Source organism: Lipophrys pholis (assembly GCF_963383615.2).
Source record: "Lipophrys pholis genome assembly, chromosome: 1".
In the NCBI taxonomy this organism is placed as follows: Eukaryota; Metazoa; Chordata; class Actinopteri; order Blenniiformes; family Blenniidae; genus Lipophrys; species Lipophrys pholis.
Genome location: NC_137635.1, coordinates 11386371 through 11412362, shown reverse-complemented (window position 1 = coordinate 11412362; position 25992 = coordinate 11386371). Strand labels below are relative to the sequence as shown.

At 42.3% G+C, this 25992-nt stretch overlaps 1 protein-coding gene across 3 annotated transcripts; it reads right to left on the bottom strand.

Moving 5' to 3' along the window:
* Window positions 1–5560: 5560 nt before the first annotated feature.
* On the bottom strand, window positions 5561–21418 carry LOC308109740 (plexin domain-containing protein 1-like). 3 transcript variants are annotated; one of them, XM_080463539.1, is made up of 14 exons: window positions 20852–21354; window positions 16641–16682; window positions 12800–12990; window positions 10222–10365; window positions 10058–10127; window positions 8405–8527; window positions 8197–8315; window positions 8022–8121; window positions 7666–7761; window positions 7512–7593; window positions 7374–7434; window positions 7168–7291; window positions 6400–6560; window positions 5561–6313 (listed from the first exon to the last, which is right to left on the bottom strand). In XM_080463539.1, the coding sequence occupies exons 1-14, from the start codon at window positions 20931–20933 to the stop codon at window positions 6188–6190; spliced, it is 1521 nt and encodes a 506-aa protein (XP_080319665.1). In that variant the 5' UTR covers window positions 20934–21354; the 3' UTR covers window positions 5561–6187. The 3 variants fall into 3 exon arrangements, with proteins under 3 accessions (XP_080319665.1, XP_080319667.1, XP_080319666.1); XM_080463541.1 differs by lacking the exon at window positions 16641–16682 and having other exon boundaries at window positions 20852–21418; XM_080463540.1 differs by lacking the exon at window positions 16641–16682 and having other exon boundaries at window positions 6400–6563.
* Window positions 21419–25992: the final 4574 nt, after the last annotated feature.

The following is a 25992-nucleotide window of genomic DNA, read 5'->3' as shown; positions in this document are numbered from 1 at the left end:
ATATATATAAGTCATTATAATGCCTTAAACAGTTATTGAGTAGCAATTTGATCAACTTCATTGCTTTTTCTTATCGGTACACAAAAGAATATCAGTAACTAAGATTAAATGCTACCAAATTAGGGAGTACATATATATTTTTCATATATATATATTATTCACAATTTAAAAACATTCCACGTTGAGTACAAAAGCAGCTTTGTCAAAGAAACTGAGGTATTGTTTTGATATATTAAAAAAATACAGAGAGCCGTATTTCTGAGCTGCACCTGAAGACAGCATCGCACGTCAGGAAAATACAGCAAAAAGGAGCTTTAACTCGCAAAATGAAACATAATGATCAATATTAAAACGATATGAAAACATACACATCTCTCTGAAAGAAATACTATGTGTATGTATACGTATATGGTCGGTATGATTTTAGAATTAATATGCAATACTCCATGATATAGATGCATCGGGGGTATAGCTCAGTGGTAGAGCATTTGACTGCAGATCAAGAGGTCCCCGGTTCAAATCCGGGTGCCCCCTCTTTTTAGGGAATATTTGTTTTTTTTCTTTTAAAATATCTATGTGACACCAATAAAGTACAACAACACACAAATAAGTGTTTTTGATACGTGCTTACCCCCAAGATCCAATTCTGTATGTGAACATACAACCTTTCAGCAAATGGCGCAATACTGCCCTCTAGAGGTGTCATTTATATTTATTATGTTATTTGTTAGAGATAAAATGGCTCAATTCAGCAAATACATCTTGAAAATGAGATCTGAATAAATATGAAAATATACAGATACATGGTCATCATATAGTAACAGTTACATTGTATTTGAATAAGATTGGATTAACTTTTGACCCCACCCCAGGACAATTACCATCACGACCATTCACAAGATAGCAGGTTAAGGTAAAAGAACAAGTACAACACGAATGAAAGTAAAGGAATTTATGTCTACACGCACCTTGTGTGTTTATGCATTAAGTCCACATAAATGTACAGTATGTATACACACAGCACACAACAGCTCAGAGTCTCCTTTTGGACAATAACCCGGATCATTTGTGGGAAATACTGCTGGACTCATTTCATGTGAAATCAAATAGCTTCGGAAAATCATGCCCACTCAGCAACTTTAGTTTGCTTCATTCAATATTCAAAGTTTCCCTGTTTTTTTTAAATCTTAGTTCTTACAGTTTTCTCCCTGATTTTTGCTCAAATATACATGAGATGTATTTTTTTTTATTGCTGTTGCAATTTAGGAGTGTTAAGATAACTTTGTTATTAATTTGTTTTAATGCTGCTGTGTATTTCAGCTCCTGTTGCTTTTCACCACACTTTGTACATCAAACTTCTCATTAACATAAACCAAGCAGGTTACAACTTCGGCTCCACCTCCACTGGTCATTTCAAGCCAGTGAGAGAGAGGATCCAGACCACATCGTTTTGTAAATAAATCTTGTTCAAATAATGTTATTAGATTCTTTCTTCTTCCAGGGTTTGTTAGTTTTTTTTCGTCGTAATACATTTCATCGTAATACACACTCGAACCAATAGATTCAATTCCAGTTGAGACCATTTGAGTTCACGTTTCAAGAATTCAAATCCTCCATACAACACAGAGGGTCGAGTTGCGATGTCAGTGACGCTGCCATGACGCTTCCACCTTGTTGCCATCGAACGAACAAAGCTGTGCGGTCAGGGTGAGTAAGTAAAAACATGCATCACGCAACTGCACACGGGAGACATTTTATTCAAAAGGAAATATAACAGAAACAAAGAATGTTTCGTCAAACTTAAGGTCCAACAGGATTGTCCCGTCCAGACGTATGCAAGCACAGGAAATCTGCATACTTTTAGAAGTTTCCAACATACCCACTTGTAGTAATGCACTGAGCAAATGACAAGCACCCAGTTGGATTAAACCCCAATATCTATACTTCTGCTTGAGTAACGAATACTTTCCCAGTAGTGTTATACAAGTATATATATATATATATATATATATATATATATATATACCGAGAGCAGGAGAGTCAAGCTCGTTTTAGAGGCCACAAACAGTCTGTTTTTATCTTGAGTGGACCAGACCAGTGAAGTAGTGCCATAATAAGCTTTAAACGTTAAAGTATCGAGTACTTAGTTGTGACGCAGAGTGAATTGTTTGATTTTGTGAAAATACAGACATTTTTTTTCATATACTCTGCATTATGCATGTTGTCCCGAGTGAAAATGATATATAAAGGCTAGAATAGAACTGGAGAGTCGTGCATGTTTTGATACTTCAAATGGTAACGAAACTGCAGGAGGAGGAGTGAGCCGAGATATGCAAAAAAGATGGGAAAGTGGAAAAGTGATTGTGTGACTGCTGAAGGCAACCTTTAACCGATTTGAACTGTTCAGATATCAAAAGGTGCAGCTTGTTCATTTCATTAATTAATTTATTCCCTTTATTGTAACGAGACAGTGAATTTTGATGAACAGACACCCAGTTATGTAAATATGACAGATTTAGCTCAGAGCTCATTTCCATCTGCAGTCCCATGGGGTAAAACCATACCACCAAACACAAGTATGCAAAGGTACTATAATACATGTAAAACATACCACACAATAAAAAAAAAACAAAAAAAAACAAACACATTACAATACATATATGGCATAACACATGAGGAAACATATCACATTACCAAACAGACAGTACAGCATTTAAAAAAAGACATTACTACATCTATCCCTAAAGTTACTTGCCTTAATCACATAAGCCAAATATTACACATACAGTCCTCCCCCCTTTAACCATTTCCGAATAAATCACAAAATGAATATGAAAACATGTATTCTTCTGGAAATGCAAACCTTCTAGTTCATGTTTGATTCGGGAACATTTGAATCACTTTGTATGTATATGAGCATCAAAATGATAAACCAATGCAGATATATCCTGTAAACAAATGTAGGTATGAAGTAGAGAAGAAACTTATCGGCTATAAAACTCCAGATCAGTTTGGATGTCAATCCTTATTGTGGACCTCCTAAATGAAGACAACAACAAAAACAATACATGTAGACATGAAACAAAGTATGGCATAAAAGTACAGTTAAGGTGAACTCGGGACAACATAGATAAATGAGCAAAGAAAACACTTAAATAAATGGCAGAAGGTCCCTAAGATGGGTCTCTAGTAGTGATTTAGAAGGTTTCTACAGGTAAATAATTCCAAAGTTGAACAATAGAAAACGCTTGATCACCTTTTTTCTTCAGTCGAAATTAAACTCGAGGCTCTAATGCCAGGCCAAACCCTGGAGAGATTTAACATAGATCAATAAAATGAGGAGTTACAGTTGTCCAGTCCCTGTTTTTCCGGTCAGAATGAAGATCCTGGAGATCTTCCTTACATGCAAATGTGTGTTTGAACGTATGATTCTTGGTCAAAGGTGACACTGAGGTTATTGCTTGTTGATTTGACAGGCTGCAACTAACAGGGTTAATGTCTATCGGATTGTTTCGGGCTTTAAGACGATGAGGAATGTTTGTGCAATACAAGCGAAAATTCTGAAAATGAAAATAAAATAGAACCTAAAACTTTTCCAGCAGGCAATCAGTGGTTTGGTGTTGGGTGTGTCTAAGGTGTGCCAGGTGTCTATAAATACCCTCACCTGTACAGTACGCCACAATCACTGCTTCAACACAACACTGGGAGAAGGTTTAAAGATGAATGGGGGGGGGGGGGGGGGGGGGGTAGACAGAAACATGAGGAGAAAATAGTTTGTTCTTGATGTTTTCTGGTGGATACAGTGAGCTTGCTGCCACATGGCTGAGTGTTTTCTTACACTGTTTGCACATACATTCTGAGATATCGTGGAAATATATGCTTTCTGCCCTTTTCTGGTAGATTCCTTTAAAATATAGCATGATTTTGTTAGAAAATGTGAAAGTTCATTCCACTGGGAACGTCATTATAAATAGCTGCACGTAGTTTCGTTTGTGGCCAGCAGAGGGCGCATCAGCACCATCGTCACACTGCAGGGAATCCGATGGAAACTGATCAAATAATTTGAAAATATCCGGTCAAATCCTCACCGAAACTTTGAGTTAAACTTGATTTATGTGCTGCATTAAGACGGATTGGTTTCCTGCTGGTTTATATCGTTTTTTCCCTGCAGAAAACGGGTGAGTTTCCATATTAATTGCATTTGCTCCAGGTGCGATCTTACCATTCTAAGTTAGTTTAATAATCACATAATGCTACAAAAACAACAATCGGTGATGTGAAAGTGTTATGAAATGTTGAATTTGGCTTATAATGGATCTGTTATTTGCGCAAAGATCCATCGACGTGTTCAAATAAAGGCTTGATTATTTGCGCAGCGTCATGAGTAAATTGCGCCGACCAGCCAAAAGCTTGTGACATTTATTTCATGTTTCTTATCAAACAATATTTAAAGATGTCATTTGGTGTGGTCGATGCAAACTGTAGTCACCCGTTTTGAGCATAGTTATAGTTTATTTTTTTTTTTATTTCAACAGTTAATTCACAGCTGTTGTAAATGGTTTTGAAAAAGTAACTGTGGTTTTAATTTCTTTATTTTATTTCAAACATGTAAATGCTATTTATGTAAGAAGAAGCTGGGGAACGGTCAGATGGGCCCATTCAGACCTGACATTAACATGCCTATTGGGTAATCCTATAAGTATAGTGGCCCAGAAGGGCCAACAGCCCAACGCACCAGCAAACGCCACAACACAACAAGAAAAGCTTTTGCTGGTGTGTTGTGCTGTTGGCCCTTGTGGGCCACTGTACATAACAACAGTGAACAGGAACCAAAGCACTTTCACTCAAACCAGTTCCTGAGGTGGTGAGGGACGCATCTGACCAGTAGGCTTTGCTGTGGGAACAGTCGTGCGTTGCTGATGCTTCCTGGGACGGTGGCGTCACAGGAAAATACAGAAATGTCATCAGTGCGCCTTGTTTTCCTTTAAGAGAACGAGCCGGTCTGAATTATACAGTCAAGAACAAGGACTGTGGAGACACGGTGCCTTATAGCAGCACGGGCAGAGGAGGCCTTCGAGCACCATTCAGCTGAATTGACGTAGAAGACGATCCGATCTCAAGTGGTTACCCTGAAATGCATGATATGGACAAGTGTAAGCAGTCTGCATCAGGGCTAGACGCATGCAAAAGAATCACTCAAAATGCATGTTGATGTCGGGGCTGAACGGCCCTGGGTGGCCGCTCTGTGGCCCTATGAAATCTGGCATTTGTCTTATTGGATCAAATTCCAATGGGTAAAGCATCACATCATTTAAATGTTCAGAATTCTTAAACTTCCTAAAGAAGGAAATTGCATACCATGCCTTTAACGATCACTGACTGACTGGGATCTTTTTCAGTTCGTCATATATCTCAGTGACAGATAAATCTGGTCTAAATATAGCCCTGGATGATCTGTGCCATTTGTTTTGGCTTTTCATCCAAAAGCTGGTCAGACTCGCTCTGCCGGCTGATCATTGGTTTGATCCCAGTCACACCGTAAAGTCCATTCAGATTTAGATTCAAATCAACACACTCGCCAGCATCTTTTATTAGAAGACATTTAAACATAAAGAAAGTTCTCACAACTTGACGTTTCTTAAATTCATTCGAACAATAAACCTCCAGAGAGGTTCAGCACGATCATTACAATCACTATCAGTTATAGAGCTAAATATCTGTTGTAGTGAAGTCCACATCGGTATAACGTTTTATGAACCAGTCATTGCTTGAGTAGAAGTTTGCCGTTAAAACTCCATGAACTTGATAAAAACAAATACGTAAGGTTTAGCTGTACATTGGTTTGCAGTATGAAGGCTAGTGTCGAGTCGTTCCCTGACATCCCCTTGCATTGATTTTGAACAGTTACACATTTCCGTCTCATCATTTCTGTACAGTCTTTTTTATTTTTTATTTTTTTTCCCTCCAACCCTCAGATCATATGGCTGATTCCCTGTGTGATGGCAAACAGCAAAAGACACTGGCAAGAGCAACTAGTGTGGTTACGGTCAACACTGTGCCGCCACAGAGGTTGGAGCGAGGACGTCTCGCATCCAAAAGTCCATATTCGTCCATTTGTAGTACCGTCGTCCCTCCACAGGGTGGTGTCCTCTCCTGCCTGTGACCGAGGCCTGCCTGTCCAGCACCCTCAGCAGCACTGCTCTGCTTCGATGAATCCCTCCTTCTCGTGGCCCCCGAGCTCCACTTCCGCGTAACTGTTGTGACAACCCTGGTTCCGAAACTTCATGGAGGGCCAGTAGTTATTGCTGCGTCGCTGCGGGAGAGAGAGCGGAGCCGCGGTTTAGCCGTCCCATCGAGGGGACGCACAGAAACACGGCCGGGTGCTGAAGGGAGATTTACCTGCATGAGGTAGAACGGTGGGGCAACTGTAGGGTGTGTGTTGATGTAGTAAACGGCCAGCAGGGTCAAAGCTACGAGCAGAACCAGGGCGGCCACGACGCCGGCAATGATGGCGGTGTTCTCCGTGATCCCCGCGTGGTTCGGGGGGCCCGTCTGTAAATCTGCTGGGGGGGGAAGATGTAGTTGGCATGTTAGGCCTCCAGAGGGTGCTTTTTGTTGTTTTTGTAATGAAACCGCACACACACACAAGCGGCAAAGAACAATCCGCTATAAACATTTACAATGGGTTAGTTCTAGTTCTAGTGGACGGACGACCAAGTTGGATTGTTATCACGGTGACTGCCGGCGATAAAAGCACCAAGTCCAGGAGAATGTGGACTGAGAGACATGACACTCTGGAAGAAAACATTACACTCCCCGTTACTACGCCCGCGGCGCACATGCACAGCAGCAGCGTTTCAGAGAAATACAACAAAAGTTTAGCATTTTCACTGAAAACCTTGTCCGGTAAATGAGGCCTCGGGCAGCATTTTTGATTTGTGTCGCCTCTTTTGTATTCATCTCGTTGCTTCTGTATCTGTGCTGTGTCTTTTGTAGATGTGCTGTCGTAACTTTAATATTTGTGCCGCAGCTTTTGCATTTGTTTTGCTGGTTTCATTTTTGTGTTGTAGGTTTCACTTTTGCATTGGGGCTTTCGCATGTTTGCATCTCCGCAGCTCCACATCAGAGTTGAAGCTATTTCTGCTTCACCTCGAGACAGAAACTCACCCTGAGTGACCGGCTGGTCTTCAGACTCTGCTGAAGATGGAGTCGGCTGTGGGGAGGAGTGGTTGAAGGAGGTCATCGATCCTTCCGGCAGCACTGGGTTGTAGTCCTCACATGTGCCTTTAGCCTGGATGAACACGCCCAGGAAAATTACTCAAAAGGTAACCTCCGCTGAAGCCTCCGTTTCACGCGCCGGTCGTGTGTCTCACCTCTTCAGGACAGTTGTAATCCAGCCACTCTTGTCTATGTCGGTCGACGCCGTCGGAACATCTGAAATTCAGGCGAGACATCGGAGTGAACCAGACTCTCATCAGCTTCAGAACACAACAAGTCAAACGTCTCCTCACCGCTGAAGCGTGTTGCACCAGCCACAGCCGCTCGTCAAGTTGGACGATACGCAGAGATCGCAGGACGTGTGCTGGAGACAAGCTGTGGGATTCAGATGTATGGACACTGTTTGACTGAGAGATGAAGAGGTCACATGAGAGTCAGGCTACTTACTGGGCAGGGGCGTGAACTCGAAGGCGGATCTGCTCACGATCTTTGTGGTGTTGATTTCAACCCGATGATATTCATAAATGGTCCGACGCTTTACATCTTAAAGGCAGAATGAAGACGTTTCAAACACAATTACAGAAGAAGTGGATGTTTTGATGCAAATTATTTAGATTATCCTCCTGGTGAGATCTACTGAAGAAGGTGCAGAGCTTCACCATCACTTTCTGTCGAGTCTGTTTTCCATTTTAATCTTTGGGACACTTTTTTTTTTCATAATTGTGTCCATAATTTGCATCTTTTTCGGTTTTTCAGGCATTTTGAAGGAATAACAAAGAGTAGTTTGTTTGTGGAGAACTGACCTGAGAGCTGCGCAGCAGGTAGTAAAGCCATGAAGGCGTCGGACAGTCCCACTTTCACTGGATGCTCGGTGGAGTTGATCCTCTCCACTGGTACAGGGACCTTAAGAATAACCGCAGAGCTTGTCGCGACCTCAAAAAGAAGTCCAATCAATAACATGACGAGCGGCGTCATTACCTCTCTGTAGTTAAACACGATGGTTCCGTTCTTGTGGAGGGCAGCCTGGAAGGTGAAAGGTCCTTCGTCTTCTCTGTCCTTTAGCCGCACTTTGTCCCACTGCACCACGAAGAGGTTTCCTGTGAGGAAGCAGACGCAGAAGCTGCTACTCGACCTCGCCAGCAGCGCCCTCGTGTTCCGCACGGCGTTTTTGGGAGCTCAAACGTACCATTGTCTGAGTACCTCACGGTTGAGTTCTTGGAGAAGCTGGGGTCAAAGTTGGCCATGAGGGGAGCGACGTACTGCGTGGCCGTCAGCATCCGGTGAGTAACCTCCCCCATGAAGATGAAGCCTGAGGAGGAGGAGGCCAGAAACACAGGCGCATGTTTGAAAGACGCTTCATTCAGAAGTCCGTGAAGAATTTCAGTCATCCGCGGCACGCTGTCCCTGTTCCTGATGAGGTGGTGAAGCTCCTGGGATGAAAGGTGAAACGCCTTCAAACCGTCAGCAAGCCTGTTTTCAATTAAGACGAGGAACATTCATTCAGATTTAAAGGATTACTGCAGGTTTGTTCTCCGAGGACCCGACCTCAAGAAACAGTAGAGCAGGATTTTCTGCAATTTTTTTGTTTTGTTTTTGTGCAGGAGAGCCATGATAGAACAACGTTTGGTACCGCATCTAAACATAATTTACAAATCCCACGAGAAGATGCAAAATCCACCAAAAGGTAAAATCCTCAAATGGACAGAAATTCTTTTTTTACATTCTGTTACAGTGATTCAATTGTATTCAAAACAAGAGTATTTGCAGTATTATTTTTTTGACTGCCAATCACATTTGACCCAGTTGATGGGCGTTAAATATAAGGACCATGGGTCAAAACCGGCCTGCAAATCTGGCCAAACCACAAACAAATGGAAAGATTTCAAAGACAACGTAGATTTTTTTTCCAAGAAAACATTCTTAAAGGTCGTGAACACAACAGAACGCTGAGACTGAAGCTGAGATATCAATGATGCTGCCATGAACGGTAGCAAACTACCCTCGAAGCCATGCTGTCAGGGTGGGTTTGTGAAAACACCCATAACAGCAACAGCGACAGGCAAATTCTTTTGTGACGTTTCACTGTATCTCACACCAGAAGGTTTCATTAAAATCCTCTTTATGTTGAGATTGTAGTCATTTCAATTAGCAATTGTTTAGTTTTGTGAAAATATCAACATGTTTTATCATTTGTACTTGGTGCCACAACAAAGGAACATTTTAAACTTTATTATGGCACTATTTTACCTGTTTGGCCCACAAATACATGACATTGTACTGTATGTGGCCTTTGAAGAAATGTATCTAAAGCTATTTGCTCAGGAGAATGATTAAATATGTCTATCAAAGTGCAATCATTTGTCACCAAATGTGTATATGTAAAGACTAAATGTTCATTATCTAAGATTTTGAATGTGAGGTAGATTACATGATGAAGATTTCACTTAAGTATGAGTAAAATTACATATGTATAGTTAAAAGTATCCAATAATGCTGCTTGGATTAATGTGAGTCTTTGCAATCCATTACGTCCATTACTGTAAAAACCTCTCTTGATTAATTACTGGTTCAATTCAAGTAATGTAACCCATTTTCTTATACTTGTATTTTCATTAACTGTAGTTCTGAACAAATAATTGACTTCCCTGAAGGGACCGTGTCTATAAATCCTAATATGGGATGGAGATAACAAGGCTATAAGCAATTAAAGCGGTTGAAAACTGCAGGCATATACAATTAAATGGATGGATTAGAGGGAATATTTCTCCGGGGAAGGACGACGTCTCCTTCAGCTCACTGCAGGCAGATGCTCTTTAAAATGGTGTGAAGTGAGAATCACCTCCAGTGGCTACGATGGTTTGTCTCACGAAGTGTCCATAAAAAGGGAAATCGAAGGAAAGTGCTACCATCTGTTTAAAAAAAAAAAAGAAAAAAAGAGAGACGTAAATCAGACGTGGGGAACAGCTTGGAGGAGGGTTTGTGTTTGTGTTGTGTTCCCCTCACCGCTGCCTGTCGGTGTGTGTTGGACAGGATGCCGTGGACTCTGACTTGGCTTTGGTGCAGGTTGTTCAAATCCACCCACAAGTCCTCAGTGCGACTGTCACTCGGACCAAAGCTCTCCCATCTGTAGTACTTGTGGGTATCCTCCTGAGAGGAAGAGGCAAAAGAAATTAGGTCAATGGAGAGAGAAACCCTCCCTCATTCAAAAATCATTTTGACTATTGAAGATTACTGCTGGTGTGAATTAGGGGGCAAGAGAAAGAGCACTGTTGTACATCAGATCTGCACAACAGGAGAGATTTTGAGCCGCTATTCTCCTGGGGTAGTGGTTGAATTTATATCCACTCGGCTAGATGGTTGCGGGTTTGAATCCCAGCCAGGCTGGATACTCCAGATTACCTCATAATCAGAAAACTCCCAGGTGAGATTAGAATTGTTCTTCCTGAATTGCCCGTAGACGTGAATGTGAGGCCGCCGTTTAAGTGACACAACGTTTTCAAGTTAAAATGGAAAACTTTCGATGCGTGTTGGGGCTCTGTTTACACAAACAACAATCCATCTTTTTGAAAAAGCTCCGACTCTGTCTCAGTGGGTAAATGCAGCTTTTCCGAAACGCTGGTACTAGTGAGAATATATAAAACGGATGACACTCCGAGGAAGACTGCAGATGCAGTTGAAACAGGTCAGCAAGGTGAAACTCATCTTTTCATTACTTGTTTGTCACTTAAAAAGTAACGCCATCCTAAAGCAAGACACCACAAAATGAACATGAGTCATCTATTTACGACGGCCATAGCCTGCCTGAGCAGTAGCAGCGTTTCCATGGAGACGAACTCGGACCCCATCACCTCGGATGCCGTTTTCAAAAAGATGCGTTTTGAGTGGCTCAGAGCTGACACGGACACCCAGAACGCAACAAAAGTTTTGCGTTTCCAAATGAAAACCTCGCCGGTGAAACGTGGCCTGAGTCGGGAGAGCCGCATGAACTGATGAAGCCAAGCGGATATTTCTTCAAAAAGGCGTCTATGTGTGTTTGGTTCCTGCTTTAAGGACTTCTGACACCCGGCTGGTTTCCCCTCAAGCCCCTCGGCCCCACTTGGGGGAGCTGTTTGCTTGTTACGCACTGTTGTGACAGGAATGCTTGGTACCTGCATACAGGTTTCCTCTGCTGACGGCGTTATTAATGTACGCCTCGGTCCGAGGTGACGGAGAGCAATGGTTCTGGGGTTTAGTGCGGGCGCAGAAAGTGGAGCAGTTAAATGCAGCATGCTCACAACCTCTCCGGCTGCTCCACATACAGCAAGTGACCCACTTCTTCCTTCCATCTCCACTGCCTGACAGCAGTCTGTGTTTTCCACAGAGGGGGGGTCCGGGGGGTTTGGAGTTGAGGGGGGTAAATGCACACTGTCCCTTCACAGCTTATCGATCCATCGAAGACACCCTGATTGGGTGGGTGGTGCCGATGTCTCGGAAGTTATAGGACAAAAACTGCAGCAGCGGCGCAACAGGGCTGCTCGTGATCCTGTCCGAGTGAGTCATTCACAAGCACACTCGTGCACACGCACCGTCACGGCTAAACAAACAGTGTAAGTTGGCAGGAGGAAGAGAACGTCTGTTTCTCATTTGAAATGTTGAGAGAAAAATACCCAACGCTACACAATCTATTTGGGTTAAGTTTTACTGAAACTAATGAAAGATGAGTCTGGGTCATGAAATAGACACACACACACACACACACACACGCACACACACACACACACACACACACACACACACACACACACACACACACACACACACACACACACACACACACACACACACACACACACACACACCTGTTTCTTTTTCAAACTCTACCTCCAACTGAGTTACTTTTGCATCAACTTTTATTATACTCATTAATCTACAAAACAGTGACAATCTTTCTCTTACTCTTGCGCACAGTCACACACACTCATCTCGCAATAATTGCAGTGATCATCATGGCAATGTGTGGATGTCGGTGTTGGAACATTTTGTCACCAATCTGTCTTTCGAGTTTTGGATCTTTGGCTCTTCTTGTCGTGGTTCAGATTATTCCCATTGGATTAAGAAGTGTGCCTGCTTATCAGATGTACTTCACTACTGTCCGAGCAAACGTTTCAGCCACTGTTGTTGCCTATTCTTCCTACTGCTTCTTTGAAGGACTCCATACACCCCCCTGTGGTGCAAACGCTTACTGCAACATTATACTGCTGAATATTTGAGGTTATATTCAATCTACATGGAACAACGACATGATTGCACCTTCAGAGCTCCAGTATTTTGATATACCGTATTTTCCGGAGTCTCGGTTGCACTTTTCATGCGACTTGTATTAAGAAGTGACTTGCATGTTAAAAATGTTCTTTTCACTTTATGATGCTTTTTATTTTTGATGGATACGACATACTACAGTTGACACGACAACCTTTCAAGTGGAAACGCATAACTTTTGAGTTTTGGGGTCCCGTTTACACAGGGGAAGCAACTCCCACAAATATGAAATATGATGCAAACTGCATGTGAACCTGCAGAGAGTTTGTTGTTTCTGTCTCACCACTATTCTGAACATGTTGTCCGGCAGCGTAGCGAAATCCACTCCTCCTCCTCCTCCTCCTCCTCCTCCTCCTCCTCCTCCTCCTCCCTGTGCGTTCGACGTTTCTCGGCGTTGCGTCTGCTCGTCTCTCCTCACTCTGGTGAAACTGGACGGACCTCCATCTGTCCGCAGAGCCGTCCCACTGTGTGCACCTAGAGCCAAGTTAGTAGAAACATCCATCAACAAACAGCCTGTTGAAACATTTGACTCACTTGCCACTTTTCATTTGACCCTTGACCTCTTGAGTTGTTTTTTTTTTGTTTGTTTTTTTACAACCATGCTGCTTGGCATTACACTATTGGAAAGCCTGTTTTACTTTCATATTTGTAGAAAAGGCTGTGTGTTGGAGAAGATTTGGCAAGTTTTTTAGGGGTGCAACCCACAAACTTATTCACATCCCACAAATACATGTTCCTAACAAGCCTCAAAAAGGTGAACAGTGGGGCGCTCTATTGCCATAAACCGTGAGATAATCTACTTAACACACATTTCTTTACTTCTTATATTTAGTGAATAGTTTTATGACCATTAATCCTGATTATCTTTCACATGAGGTAAACCAAAAGAGGAAAGAATATGCAAATCTGCAAAAGAGAAAAATGTATGACGATTACAATAATTTTAATTATAAGAAATGACAAGGAAGTTCCATTTTTATATCATTAGTTTGTTCCAATCATGTCAAAAGATATACAAAATGCAGATGGAAAATTTGTTTGTACTAATTTGATTCTAGTTTTACACATACAGTAAATACACACACATAATGCATATATTTAATCCAACATGTCTGAAAAGGGATCGCAAGAAGTCATTAACTGGAAACTATTCTTTAGATACTTCAATCAAGCAGATGTGTTAAAAAAAAAAAATGAAGCCGTGAGAACTTACAGAAAATAAAGCTCCCCTCAAACAGTACCAGAGTGGGGGGAAAAAAATAAGTTGTTTTCTTTATGTCTCATGTACAAATCGAGATGTGATTCTTTTTTAATCTTCCCTTTTCAAACTTAATGATGTACTGTGTGTGTCTTGGCAGCTTTTTAAGGAACAGCAGCTCGCGGTTCAACCTTTCTGCGGTGCCAACGTTGAACTTTGTCAAGTGATTCCCAAGCTTGTGGAGTCTTTCTCTGTTGGTGTGTGTGTGTGTCTGCACACCACCTACATCTGCTTGACAGATCGTACGGCAGTGTTTATACTTCCCCGGCTGATCCGTGTCTCGCTATCCACGTTTCAAAACATCAGCAGAACGGGCTGATTGTTCACTTTCAGAAGCTTTCTGTCTGGATTTTACATGAGCTGTTATTTCACCAAACTGAGCTATTAAGTAACGGCGTGTTATGAACATCTCCGTGATGGGAGAGACAAAAATCAGCTTGAGAGCTGGACCCCAGGGCTTGAACCGAAGGTATTTAGACACTCTGGATCACACTTGAAAACAGCAGATGTTTTTTGTCCTTTTCAGTCTTGAGGTATTTTTATTGATTTGACATGCGTCATTTTGCTCCAATCAAGTTGTAATGCTTCAGCGTGTTTAAGTTCATCTCTGAGTTCTAAGATGTTTATCGTTCCTGTTTTACCTCAGAAACCATTGAGATGACTTTACACTTTAAGTGAATTCTTCCCTCTTGTTGAAGTCTTGCCCTGTTGGCAGTTGTTGGGCTACAGATTCTTGCTGCCAATCAATTGGTTACAAGATTTACTTTTCCAGGTCGCCACAGGCAATCCCCTGAAACATTCACAATGTCATACAGTTCACCTGTTCACAATTGACCGAAACAATTTAAACAACAATTTTATTTTCTAATTCATTTAAAGGCACATAATTTAATTTACTTTTACAACAATGTGTGTATGCGTTTTGTTCCAAGTCAAAATGTCTTGACCGGTTGAAAATGCATAAAGGTATCAATCTGTGCAGTGACCACAGGCGATCATAACTGTACTATGTGATGTAGCATGTTAGGTCAGAGGCAGCAGAGAGTGGGAGGGCGATGGGGTGGATGGATGGATCCAACACCAGACCTTCATCCAGTGATGGGATTTAAGCAAAAAGTTGATTTGTAAACATTTTATGCCTCAAATAAAGTTATTAAATGAAAAAAACCTAGCTTGCTGGAATCTTCCCCGAACAATACTATTCCAGTTTTTTTAAAAGACCTGTTGACACAGCATTTCAAATAAACGTTTCGTTTTTGTTTCAGAAGATTTTGTGTTTACAAAACGCTCTCCATTTTACACAGAAATGGCAGACATGCTAAAAAAAAAAAAAAAAAGATGTGGTTTTCCTGTTTTCCGAGCACCGTCGCCGTGTAAACAACCACAACACAACAACACATTTGTGGTTTCATTGAAAACGTTGCCACTGTAAACGGGACCTTATTATGAGGACACTTGCAGTGGAATTTTCTATTGTTCAGGAGATAAAAAAAAACAACAACTAAACAAAGAAAAGGTCTTAGGAGACAAAGTGGAACAAAAGAATGAAATGTAGAGAGGTTATCACGGACTCCGGGGAGATCCGTCTAATGAAGGATCCTGTTTGATTACGGTGCAGTGGAAGCTATTTCCTCTGCTTCAGCGCGAGCGACTCTTAATTGGGTCAGATAGGCGCTCGTCGTCGGGCCTAAACAGCTGAGGAGGTGTTAAACGGCAGGAGAGAAGGAGGTGGAGGAGGAACACTGAAAGCAGCAGATAGGATTGTATCACAACAGAATTCCAACTGCAGTGGAGTTCATGAACGTGCCGGCGTTTCTCTGCAGCCCTCTAACTTTATAAGTCACTCAGAGATCCTGTTTTACAAACTTGCTAAGTGCCGGACTTGTTTTCTTTCCTGGAACATCTCTGCCCTCGTCTAACTGTCTGCATGTGGGCCTGGATGAACTTCCAACAAAAACGGGGCTAAAAAGAGTTCAAGAGTGGGCCGGGCTCTAATGACTCACGTTAGGCTGACCTCGGTAGCGTCAGATATGGCAGACACATGTGGATGCTGTGCTGGGAATGTGCAAATCTGGTACAGAGAGAGAAAAAAGGAAGAAGAAGAAGATGAAAAAAAACCAACCTCCTGATGACTTTGACACAAGGCTCAAAGCTGCAGTGTGTGAAGTGACAGATGTGACAAATCAGCTGATGATTTTACCGTAAATTTAAACCGTTTTATGCATTTGGCTGCAAACGGAGCATCTGACAGGCATTGTGTGAATCGAAATCCCTGCATGTGTGAAAAGCCTGGTTTTAATGCTCTTTTGACTTATAGTCATACCTGTGATCCCGCCGGCTCATTTTCTATAATTAACAGTTACAGCAGAGCTATCTGGAGTTGACGGGACCTGGCCATATCTTCTCCGTCAGATCTCTCTGCAGTGCAGCAACCGCCTTGCTTATCTTGTGGGAGTGACATCGAACTAGGTCAGTGGATGTTGAACCATATAAAACGTGCTGTGGATACACAGATTGAGTCCATTCATCCCTTTACTGCCGCTTGCTCTGTCTTCGTCTATTCACAGAAAGAAACGGTAGCTTTGTCGCATTTCCAGAAGGCCAACTTATATAACACAAACATACAACATCTGAAGAAGATAAAGGGCCCCACTTTTTCACGTTGAAGGCTAGACAGCAGCTTAAAGCAGACGCTACATAAGCCAGAGCCACGTTCCTCGACTTTGGAGTTAAATGGCCTTTCAGTCTGTTCAGATGGATGAAATCCATGGATGAAGGATCAATTTCCTTCTCTTTCTGAATAAAAAAAACCTTGAAGTTCGAATGGACACGTCAGAGACACGGCGGGGGCACAAAAGTCACGTACCCGGTGGTGAAGGGAGTGGGGGGGGGGGGATTATCTGCAGACCTATGAGAGGGGAACAAAAGGCCAACATCTTTACTCCAGAGTCAAATCAACTGGGGAGAATGAAGCATCATGTTCCTTCCAAACACAGCAGAGGAGAGATGATTAGATCTCAAGATACAAACAAAGTCTCGACTCAGCGGCACTCGGTGGAAGTGACTCGCGGAGTTGCCGTGAGGACAAACCTGTACATCAACGCTTCGCATGAAGGAATCATTATTGGAGGATCCATCACAGCATGAGGTCTCGGCTCGCTGCGACGCTGCAGTGAAGTGCACCGGGTTTTATAACCAGAAAGGAAGCCACTTGGCTGCATTGTCCTCGGGAACAGCAGTAACCATAGCACACAATCACAAACACTGGCAGCTCCAGCGATAAGGATTCAAGAAGCAAAAAAGCAAAACGAGGGCTTTAAATAAATACAGACAAATTGATCTGAGTTGAGAAACTCTTTGATTTGAGAGGATTTGTTTCATGTTTACATTTGGAACCGCTTTTCCATTTTTGGTTCCTCCGACATGCGATCCTAGTTTGCACATTGGCTCGGGCAGGTGAAGTTAACTATTTTTTTAGTGGAGTAGTATTTGTAGTGTCTTCTATTTGAGATTATTTTGGTAAGAAATGAGGATTAAGCTCTGGCTAACCAAACCCAAATGAAAATACAGTTTATTCCTGAGCTGGAACTCTTTTAATTTCCACTGCGACGCTTAACAGAAAATGTTGGAAGTTTGTTTGGATGGATAAACATGGCAGCTGCAGTGGTACCACCAGGAGAAACACTAAAACTGTGGACCCACTCATTTCCTGCAGGCTCAAGTAATAACACTGGAGATATGTGTAGTGGAAATCCCGGGGCGGGCTGAAGAGAAGAGCCACAAAGCTGTCAGCACGCGGGCAGGCTTCTCGTTGTGTTATTAGGTGCTTTCTTAGGCGCTCGGCGTGTACTTCCACCAACAGATTTCAGTAGAAAAACGTGGAGACAGGTTCAAGCTGTGAAAATGAGCCATGTTTATGGTAACGGTCTTTCCAGTGACCACAGGAGATCATAAGTATTGCTATGAGAGGTCGCATGTTCGCTCGGGGATAGCTGGAAGTTGGAGGGCGATGGATGGATGGATTCAAGAACAAACTTGCACCCAGTGAAGGAATCAGACGCAACTGTCTAAAAACACAGTGCTGGTACTGCTCATGCACACCACGGCCTTAGTAAATCGTAGTTTTGGACATGCTCAGTAGATGAACAATCAGAACAATGTTTCCTCCGTCATGTCATGGCTCCCAGTCCATATTCTCCTTGGACTGGTGGCTTTATAGTTGACAGTCACTGTAATAACAATCCAACTTGGTCGTCTGTCCACTAGAATGTCTGTGTTCTCCCATTGTTAATGTTTATAGAGTATTGATCTCTGCTGCATGTGTAAGTGGTTTCATTACAAAAACAAACAACACCAACTGGTGGCCCGATGTGAAACCCTAACATTGTTTAAGCCTTTCTGAAGCGAAAGTTCAAAAATGCTGCATTTTCACTTGAAACCTTGGCGCAGAGGTTTAGCACTCCGGGTGGAGTTTGCATGTTCTCTCCCTGTGTTTGCGTGGGCATCCTCAGAGTACTCCGGCTTTCTCCCACTGTCCAAAAATATGCACTGTGGGTCCCTGAGCAAGACCGTCCCACCAGCTCCCCTGTGCACCATACCCACTGATGCATGAGAGAGAGAGAAACCCCTATTCTCTGCTTTTATCATGGAGAGGATGAATTAAGACAACGTTTACATTATGAGGCTGTGGTAGAACGAGACCCAACGAAAGAGAATGAGATGAGAAACAGATCATACAGTGTCATTCTCTAATTTGAGATGAGATGAGATGACTGCGGATAAGGTCGAACTAAAGAGAAGACAGACTGTGACGATAAACCACAATCGAATAACATTAACTGATAAGACCGTAGATGAAGCTGAAAATAGGACAGACTCATCGTAGAGAGGTACATATAATATCATTTACCATATTGGAAAAAACAATATGAGACAATATGAGATATAATGAGACATATTGAGTTATGACAAAGGCAAAGTGGTGTGATTGTATTTTTACCACATAGTAAGAATGTTCAAATTTGTAATTTCCTGGTTACAGTTGGAGTTTGCATGTTTCCATGTGCTGGTTCTCTTTTTGCACTCGCCCCACAGTCCAAAAACATGTTTCAGGGAATTCAGTCATTCTAAATTGCCCATAGGTGTCAATGTGACTGTCTCTTCTCTGTCTGCTGTAATGGACTGATGACCTGTTCTGGGTGTGTAATACCATCCCTCACAGTCAGCTGGGATCAGTGTCAACACTCTGGGACTGTATGAACGGGGTGGGGGGGCAAAAACACAAGACGAAGCTGAAGAGACCATTGATTTTTGGGAAACCTGTTCTGTTATTTTAACTCATGGATGAGATCTATTTCTCATGAGATAACTGACTTTATTTGCAAAGTGGAAGTGGAATTTTACACAACACTCAAAAAAGTGCATCAAAATACCGAAATCTAAATAATGTACTTTTTAAATCTTCACATTTGAGGTTAGAGTAAACCATTAAAGAAGTAATGTTACAAAGACTAAGGCCCCGTTTACACAGAAATGTTTTCAAGTGAAAATGTTTAACTTCAGGTTTTGGGTGACCGCCACGGCCTTAGTAAATAGTAGTTCTGCACATGCTCAGAAGATGAACAATCAGAGCAACGTTTCCTCCGTCGTGTCTTGACTCCCAGTCCATATGTTCCTGGGACTTGATAATTGTTATAATTGACAGTCACTGTCATAACAATCCAACTTGTCCACTAGAATGTCTGTGTGGTTCTTAGTGCTTCTGCCGTTTCTGTGTAAACAGACATCGTTTTAAAAATGTTGCCGTGTAAGCGAGAAACGAAAATGCCCAAATGATGCGTTGTCACTTGAGACGTTTTCATGTAAACTGGGCCTAAACTTCACATTGGACTCGGGCAGTTTTGTGTAAATTATTGTGGCTTGTGGCTTCGCTTCCTTCAGTTCAACACGAGTGCAAACAACTTTTGGTGAACTTTCAAGCGCAGACTGTCTTCACGGTCCTGACCTCGGAGGAAACTGGGACGACCAGTCGACAGAGTTTCAGTTACTCTATCGCGGTATTAACATTTGCTCAGACATTAGACATCAGTGAAAGTGAATCGAAGTGATTGAGTCAGTTAATTACAAAGCTGCCTGCTTCAAAAAAAAAAAAAAGAGCTGTTCCACTTTCTGTCGTCGGCTATCGGAAGTTGATTGATTGAGCTACACAGAGGTTTAAAGTTGCGAGTAGATTTTATTCTGGATTTCAGGTGTTTTTGTTGGGAGGAGACGAGCGTCTCTGGTCTCTGTGTGCAGGGGTGTCCTCTGCAGAGCCCGGACCTGATCACAGAAAGTGGGACCACAGGAGAGGCCAGAGAAACTGGAGCATCGCTGATTGTCAGAGGAGGAGGAGGAGGAGGAGAAGAGGCAACGGAAGAACGGGGCTGGCTAAAAATAATGCATCTCCAAGGAGAACCAAAATACATGCATGCACGCACACATATGGTGGATGGCAGAGGAGTATATGACATCTTAATGTAGGAAATTCCAACAACAAAAAAGTGCTTTTCAGGCGTTGAGAAAAAAAAAAAACCCCAACAACAACAACACATCAGTAAATCAGCTGCTGCTCTCATTGAGTTCTCAGTCAGGCATAAAACTCCAGCAGCAGGTCATCATTGAATTTACTGGTTAACCTCAAACATTTTTTGAGGTTCTTTACATGATGAAGCAAAGGAGCACCAGACATTTGACTTTTACAGAGGTTTTAGGACCAGCATCCTAAATAAAGAAACCTGCAGTCCGTCTTCCATGTGCTTCCTGTGATGTTACAGAGAAGAGACGTCAGGGGACCAGTCAGCCTCACACATGGACGTATGCGAGGACACACATGAGCACACCAGAGAAACACTGCACTTGTGTCTGTTGCTGACATTAGTGGCAAAGGATTCGAGAATTTTTTTCCAAACCCTCTGGAATGCAACACTTGAACGCCTGCGCCGAAGAAAAAGTTGTGTTATTGTGAGTGTGCATGCGAGCCCCCCGAGTCAGTTCCCGGTGTATTTGATGTTGACATTGCAGTAAAAGGCGGGGGCTTACCTCCACCTCCATGCTGGTGAGCCCAGCCGTTCACCAGCTCAGCCTGGGAGAGACAGATGAGGAGAAGCGCACAGAGCCCCATATCCAGCCGACTCGTCTCCCTCCTTCGCCGACTCGCCAGCACACTCCTCTCTGGTCTTCCTCCACTCTCTCAGAAGAACGGGGCGCCTCGCTCCACTCCCCTACCTTTCCTTTGCTGCGTCTTCGCCTCTGCTTCTCCTGCACGACTGCCTTTTTCCTCACTCCGGCCAAAGTTTGCTGCTTTTCTCCCTCCTCCGCCTGCTCCTCCGTGTCCTCACTGGGCCCTCACAGTGAAGTCTGGGATGACAAATCCATGGGATGCAGTGCAGCTGGATCAGCTGTGTCTTCTTGATGTGCCAAACTCATTATCGTCAACTTTTTAGTAACTCCTCTCTCCGTCTTCTCTTTGTATCCTCGTTTCTTTCTCAAGCGGAGCTCAGGATTTTTCTGACACTTCCCCAAAGAGGAAATATTTATGTATTGTACATTTTTTCATTCCTTCCAAACTAAAAGGGAGAGAGAGAGAGCGAGAGAAAGGAGGAGCTTGTCTCCCCCATGTGGAAGCATGTTGAACCAAAACAAATGTGATAGATGATTCAGTTGTTTCTTTGAAAAGATTTTACAGAAAAAAGAGGAAATATTGCTTTTGGCCATTTTCTCACCACTATACACACGTTTGCTTTTTATCTGATAGACGAGGATTTGATGCATTTGTCTTCTGGACCTGCTTCATCACATCGATTCCTCCCAGCTGAAGGCAGTTTACACCCTGCGGGAGCTGGTTGATCAGAGAGATCACCAGTTAACTTGAAATGCATGTCAAATGCAGAGAGAGAATGTGCAAACTCTGTACAGAAAGACCCCCCCCCCCCCCCGAGAACGGGCTCGAACCGGGGATATCTTCACTGTGAGGCATGAGTTCAAACCACGACTAGAGCATGCAGCACCTCGGTTTAGATTCTGCAAAGATTCATTTCCTGTCTAAACATTTTCAAGTGAAAAAGCAAAACTTTCATAGCATTTTGGGGTCTGTTTGCACATTTTCCCTCAAAAAATGCATTTTCAGTGGCTCCAAGCACCACTGTCGCGTAAACAAACAAAACCTAACACAAGTTTTCCATTTTTATCTTGTTAATGGAGGGATCATTTTTGCCAATACCTCCTCAGTGCATTTGCTGTGCCCTCTTCTGAACCGCAGATAAGTTCTCTTTTCTTTTTTTTTTTTTTTGTGCTAAGTGGGTTTTTCTGGTAACATGTTGGTGCAAAGCCTGCAACACAGTGTCCAACAGCCTGACTCATTTATGGGTTTTCAGTTGTTTCTGTTTTCCATGGCACGGAGGATAGAGATGTATCAGGCTTTGGCTACGCCGACTTGCAGCCTTTGGTCTTTTCATTGGATTATTCGACTGTATGAGGAATACAGAAAAGCACCAGCTTAATCCTCGCCATTGTTGCAATTGTGGCTGCCTTTGCTTTTGATCGTGAATCCCCCAGTGGGATGTGATGATATAATATCAGTGGGATGAGATAAATATAGTTCCTCTCGCAAAGCCACGATGAAATGCTTCGCTAGCGCCCCCGATGTTGTTTTTGTGGTATTTTCCATACCGTATCATTTCTCCCCAGGAGTCCACGTTGTGGAGACTAATGTGTCATTTTTGTACAATAATAACAACGATTTCTGAAATTTATCCCATGAAACATCGTAAAAAAAACAAAAAAAAAAACTTTACGTGTCTTAAACATAAAAACAGGAAGTGTCAGTTCTTCATGTGTGTAACCATGATTAGATTCCCCTCGAGGAGTCTCCCATCATTCTCAAAAAGCATCCTAATTAAGCCCAATGTGAACGAGATTGAGCCTGACGTGAAAAGTAAAGCAACATAAAAACATGTTTCACGCTTGACTAAATGATGAACGAGCGCTTTCGTGGCCAATTGGAAAAAGATGTGGGACTGAGACGATCTGCTGAATCGGCACAGACCCGACCCGACGCACACCAAGCGATCGCGGGATGCAGAGCGGTGTCTGAAACATGGCCAGTCGTGTGAGTCCTCATAACGTTGCATAATGTTTGTTTTCCTACGTCTTAAAAAACGCAAACAGGATGACCTCAGTGCGGGAGGGCCGAGCGCTTTTATGGCTCCAGTAAGACGGTAAATTTGTTCCACATGACTCCTCAACAGACCGTTGAGCTCGTCGATTGATGTGAGAAGTTCATTAAAAGCACATTTTGTGATTTTGCGACCGCGGCCAGCAGCTTTAGAAAATCTCACCGTTTGCTGCTGACAGTGATGCTTTTGAATACAACGTTATTAGACAACGTTTGGACTATTTTCTCCAGGGGGAAGGCCGTTGGAGTGGTTTCTACTGTTGACTCACAGTGAAAATCCCCAGTTCAAATCTGGGTTTGTTTGTTTTGGTTTTTTTTTTGTATATTTTGTGTTCAAGGGTTTTCTTTGGGTATGTTCTGGTTTCCTCACACAGTCCAAAAACATTTGAGGTTGTATCCCTCTCAACGTAGCATTAGCCTGTATCCGCAGTATTGGCAGCCTTGAAGAATTGTTACCTTCATAATTTCTCTGATTTATGAACTAAAGAGAAAGAGGAGAAACACTAACAACATTCAGGAAGCACCGGTTTCTTTCAGGAAGCGGTGACATTCACGCCGTGGAGCAAATTCCTCCCAACTCAGGCCCCGTTTACACGTCAACGTTTCAAATTAAGACCTTTGTGTGTCACATACAATTAATTCTACACGGTATAATGTGCCGTGAATTTATAACTATTTTCACAGCGAAACAACAAATTTGATAATGAGGAGAAGAAAAGAAATCAAAAGCTCTCTCTCTCTCTCTCTCTCTCTCTCTCTCTCTCTCTCTCTCTCTCTCTCTCTATATATATATATATGTATATATATATATATACATATATATATATAGGTTTTGTTTCCAAAAAGTTTGCCGTTTACACGGCAACGTTTTGAAAACTATGCAAAGGAAGAAAACGGACAGTCTAGTGGACAGACAACCAAGTTGGATTGTTATTACGGTGACTGTCAAAGTAAAACTACCAAGTCCCAGGAGAACATGGACCGAGAGTCACCACACGACGGAGGAAACATGGTTCTTATTGTCCATCTACTGAGCATGTGCAGAAGAGTGATTTACCATGTAGTCAAACTGTTTCCAGTGAAACCGGCACCTAAAATGCAACAAATGTTTTCCGTTTTCACTCGAAAACGTCGTGTAAACGGGGCCTGAGACGGCCAGCCTTGTTTCTCAGAGAGCAGAAGTCCAACTCAGTGTTTTTCTTAAACTTTTTTATCAAATCTAATGAAAGTCCTCTGAAACTTCTCCTTCAATTGCAAAATCCCAATGCATGCCTCAGGAAAGCTTTCCTAACCATTGAAGCACCAATCACCCGACCAGTTGTCCTCCTTTCGCCAGCAGGTTCCCTAAAACTTAAAAGATTTATGCGAAGCAGCGCTGAAGATGTTCTCCTTCAAGCTCACAGAGAAAGACAGATTTTAATCAGATTTTACTTTAATTTGTCACCCTGCAGATGTTTCTGGAAAACAAGAAGGAAGCCTCAGAAAAACAAGCCAGAGTTGTCAAAGCTGCGTCATCTTGACATTAGGATGTAATTTAGATTAGGAAAACACAATCAGATGGAGTCAATGCAACCGCGAGACTCAGCAAAGACCACGCAGGAACATTTCCAGTTCCCTTTGAGCGGAACACGAGAAACGAAGGAAAATAATCTCCTTTTTACTGTCTGCTCTGATCCTGCATGTGTTGAAAGTCTTGACAGGATACTTGTTTGGAATTCAAACTAATCGGAATGACAGTTGTGACTAATGCCCATCATTGACCCTTGCTCCAGATTCTTCTCTCACTTTCTTTTTTTTTTTTTTTTTTAAAAAAGCTTGGCCCAAACAAGACACGGGGCTGTTTCCCATTACAGAGGGAGTCACACTCTTCCTTCTTGTTCCAATTGGAAACAGATCATTGAGAACATTATTTAGACCTTACCAGAAACGCTGTTCGTACATCTGACGCTACAATAAAACACAGGTTTGGTTTATTTGTGGCTATTTTTACCCATTCCCTGGTTGCAGTCACCTAAAACAATGATCCTGTTGTTTTAAATTTCACTTGAGCCAAATTCTGTGTCAGAAGTTTGAGTTTTAAAGGGTTAATGCCACCCTGATTAGAGGAGTTTGCGTATAGTTTTCCAGCTTTGTGCCTCTATGACTGTGGCAGTGTGATTATCCTGTTAGTATGTTTTCATCGTGTCATTGTTAGAGCGTTTGCTGTGGACCTACAACATGACAGACCGCAGTAAATCAAGCATGAAGCGTGTCGGTGTATCTGTCCAGAAACTCCGCCGGTTTCGCCATGTTTATAGTTTTTAATAGTCGGCCGGCTTCTTCTGTTTGTCTTTTAGACTCGCTGTTCCCCCGCTTTCCAAGTGACGTCGCAAAAACGTTCGATGCGTTTTAGGTTGTCTGTGTTTGCCTTGAAATCCTTGTCGTGTAAACGAGGCCCAAAGCGACTCTCAACAGCACATTTTATCCTAAAAGTTACTTGAGTAAATAAAACCGAGTTAACGTAATTCATCACATATCACACTTAATGGGGTTTCATATGTTTATTGTTGAACTTTATTTTTATTTATCTTCTTTACAAACTGATATGATTTTGTCTCCTTGCATCACTGCTGAGCCTCACTGCACACTGGATTTCAGTTCAATCCAGCTTCATGTACTCACCAGTTTCACAGTTTTCATTCAGCAGAGCTGTGCAATATACAATCAATTCTTTTTTTTTTTTTTAACATACATATAAAATTAGTATGGAATTGTAAAAATCTGGATCCGAATCGGGGAACAAATGAAGAAATTCACAATAGAACTTGCACTTTCTGATAATTTTTTGCATGACAATTGTTAAAATGCATCAAGCAGATGATCATTTGAACTGATGTGGGAAAGGTATTGTGACAGTTTTTTTTTTTTTTTTAAAGTCAGTTGTGCTGAAACTAGATTTCATATTTTCGGTTTATTCAGCAACAAGCGTATCCGCTCTAACTAATGCATCAGTTTTTTAACACCTTCA

What these genes read in the sequence shown, in the direction of transcription:
- LOC308109740 (XM_080463539.1), bottom strand. Translation starts at nt 20,933, where the DNA reads ATGGGGCTCTGTGCGCTTCTCCTCATCTGTCTCTCCCAGGCTGAGCTG. An exon ending in ACACACACCGACAGGCAGCG is followed by an intron (nt 10,128 to 10,221) that starts GTGAGGGGAACA and finishes TTTTTTAAACAG; the next exon opens with ATGGTAGCACTTTCCTTCGA. An exon ending in CACCGTTCTACCTCATGCAG is followed by an intron (nt 6,314 to 6,399) that starts GTAAATCTCCCT and finishes TCTCTCCCGCAG; the next exon opens with CGACGCAGCAATAACTACTG.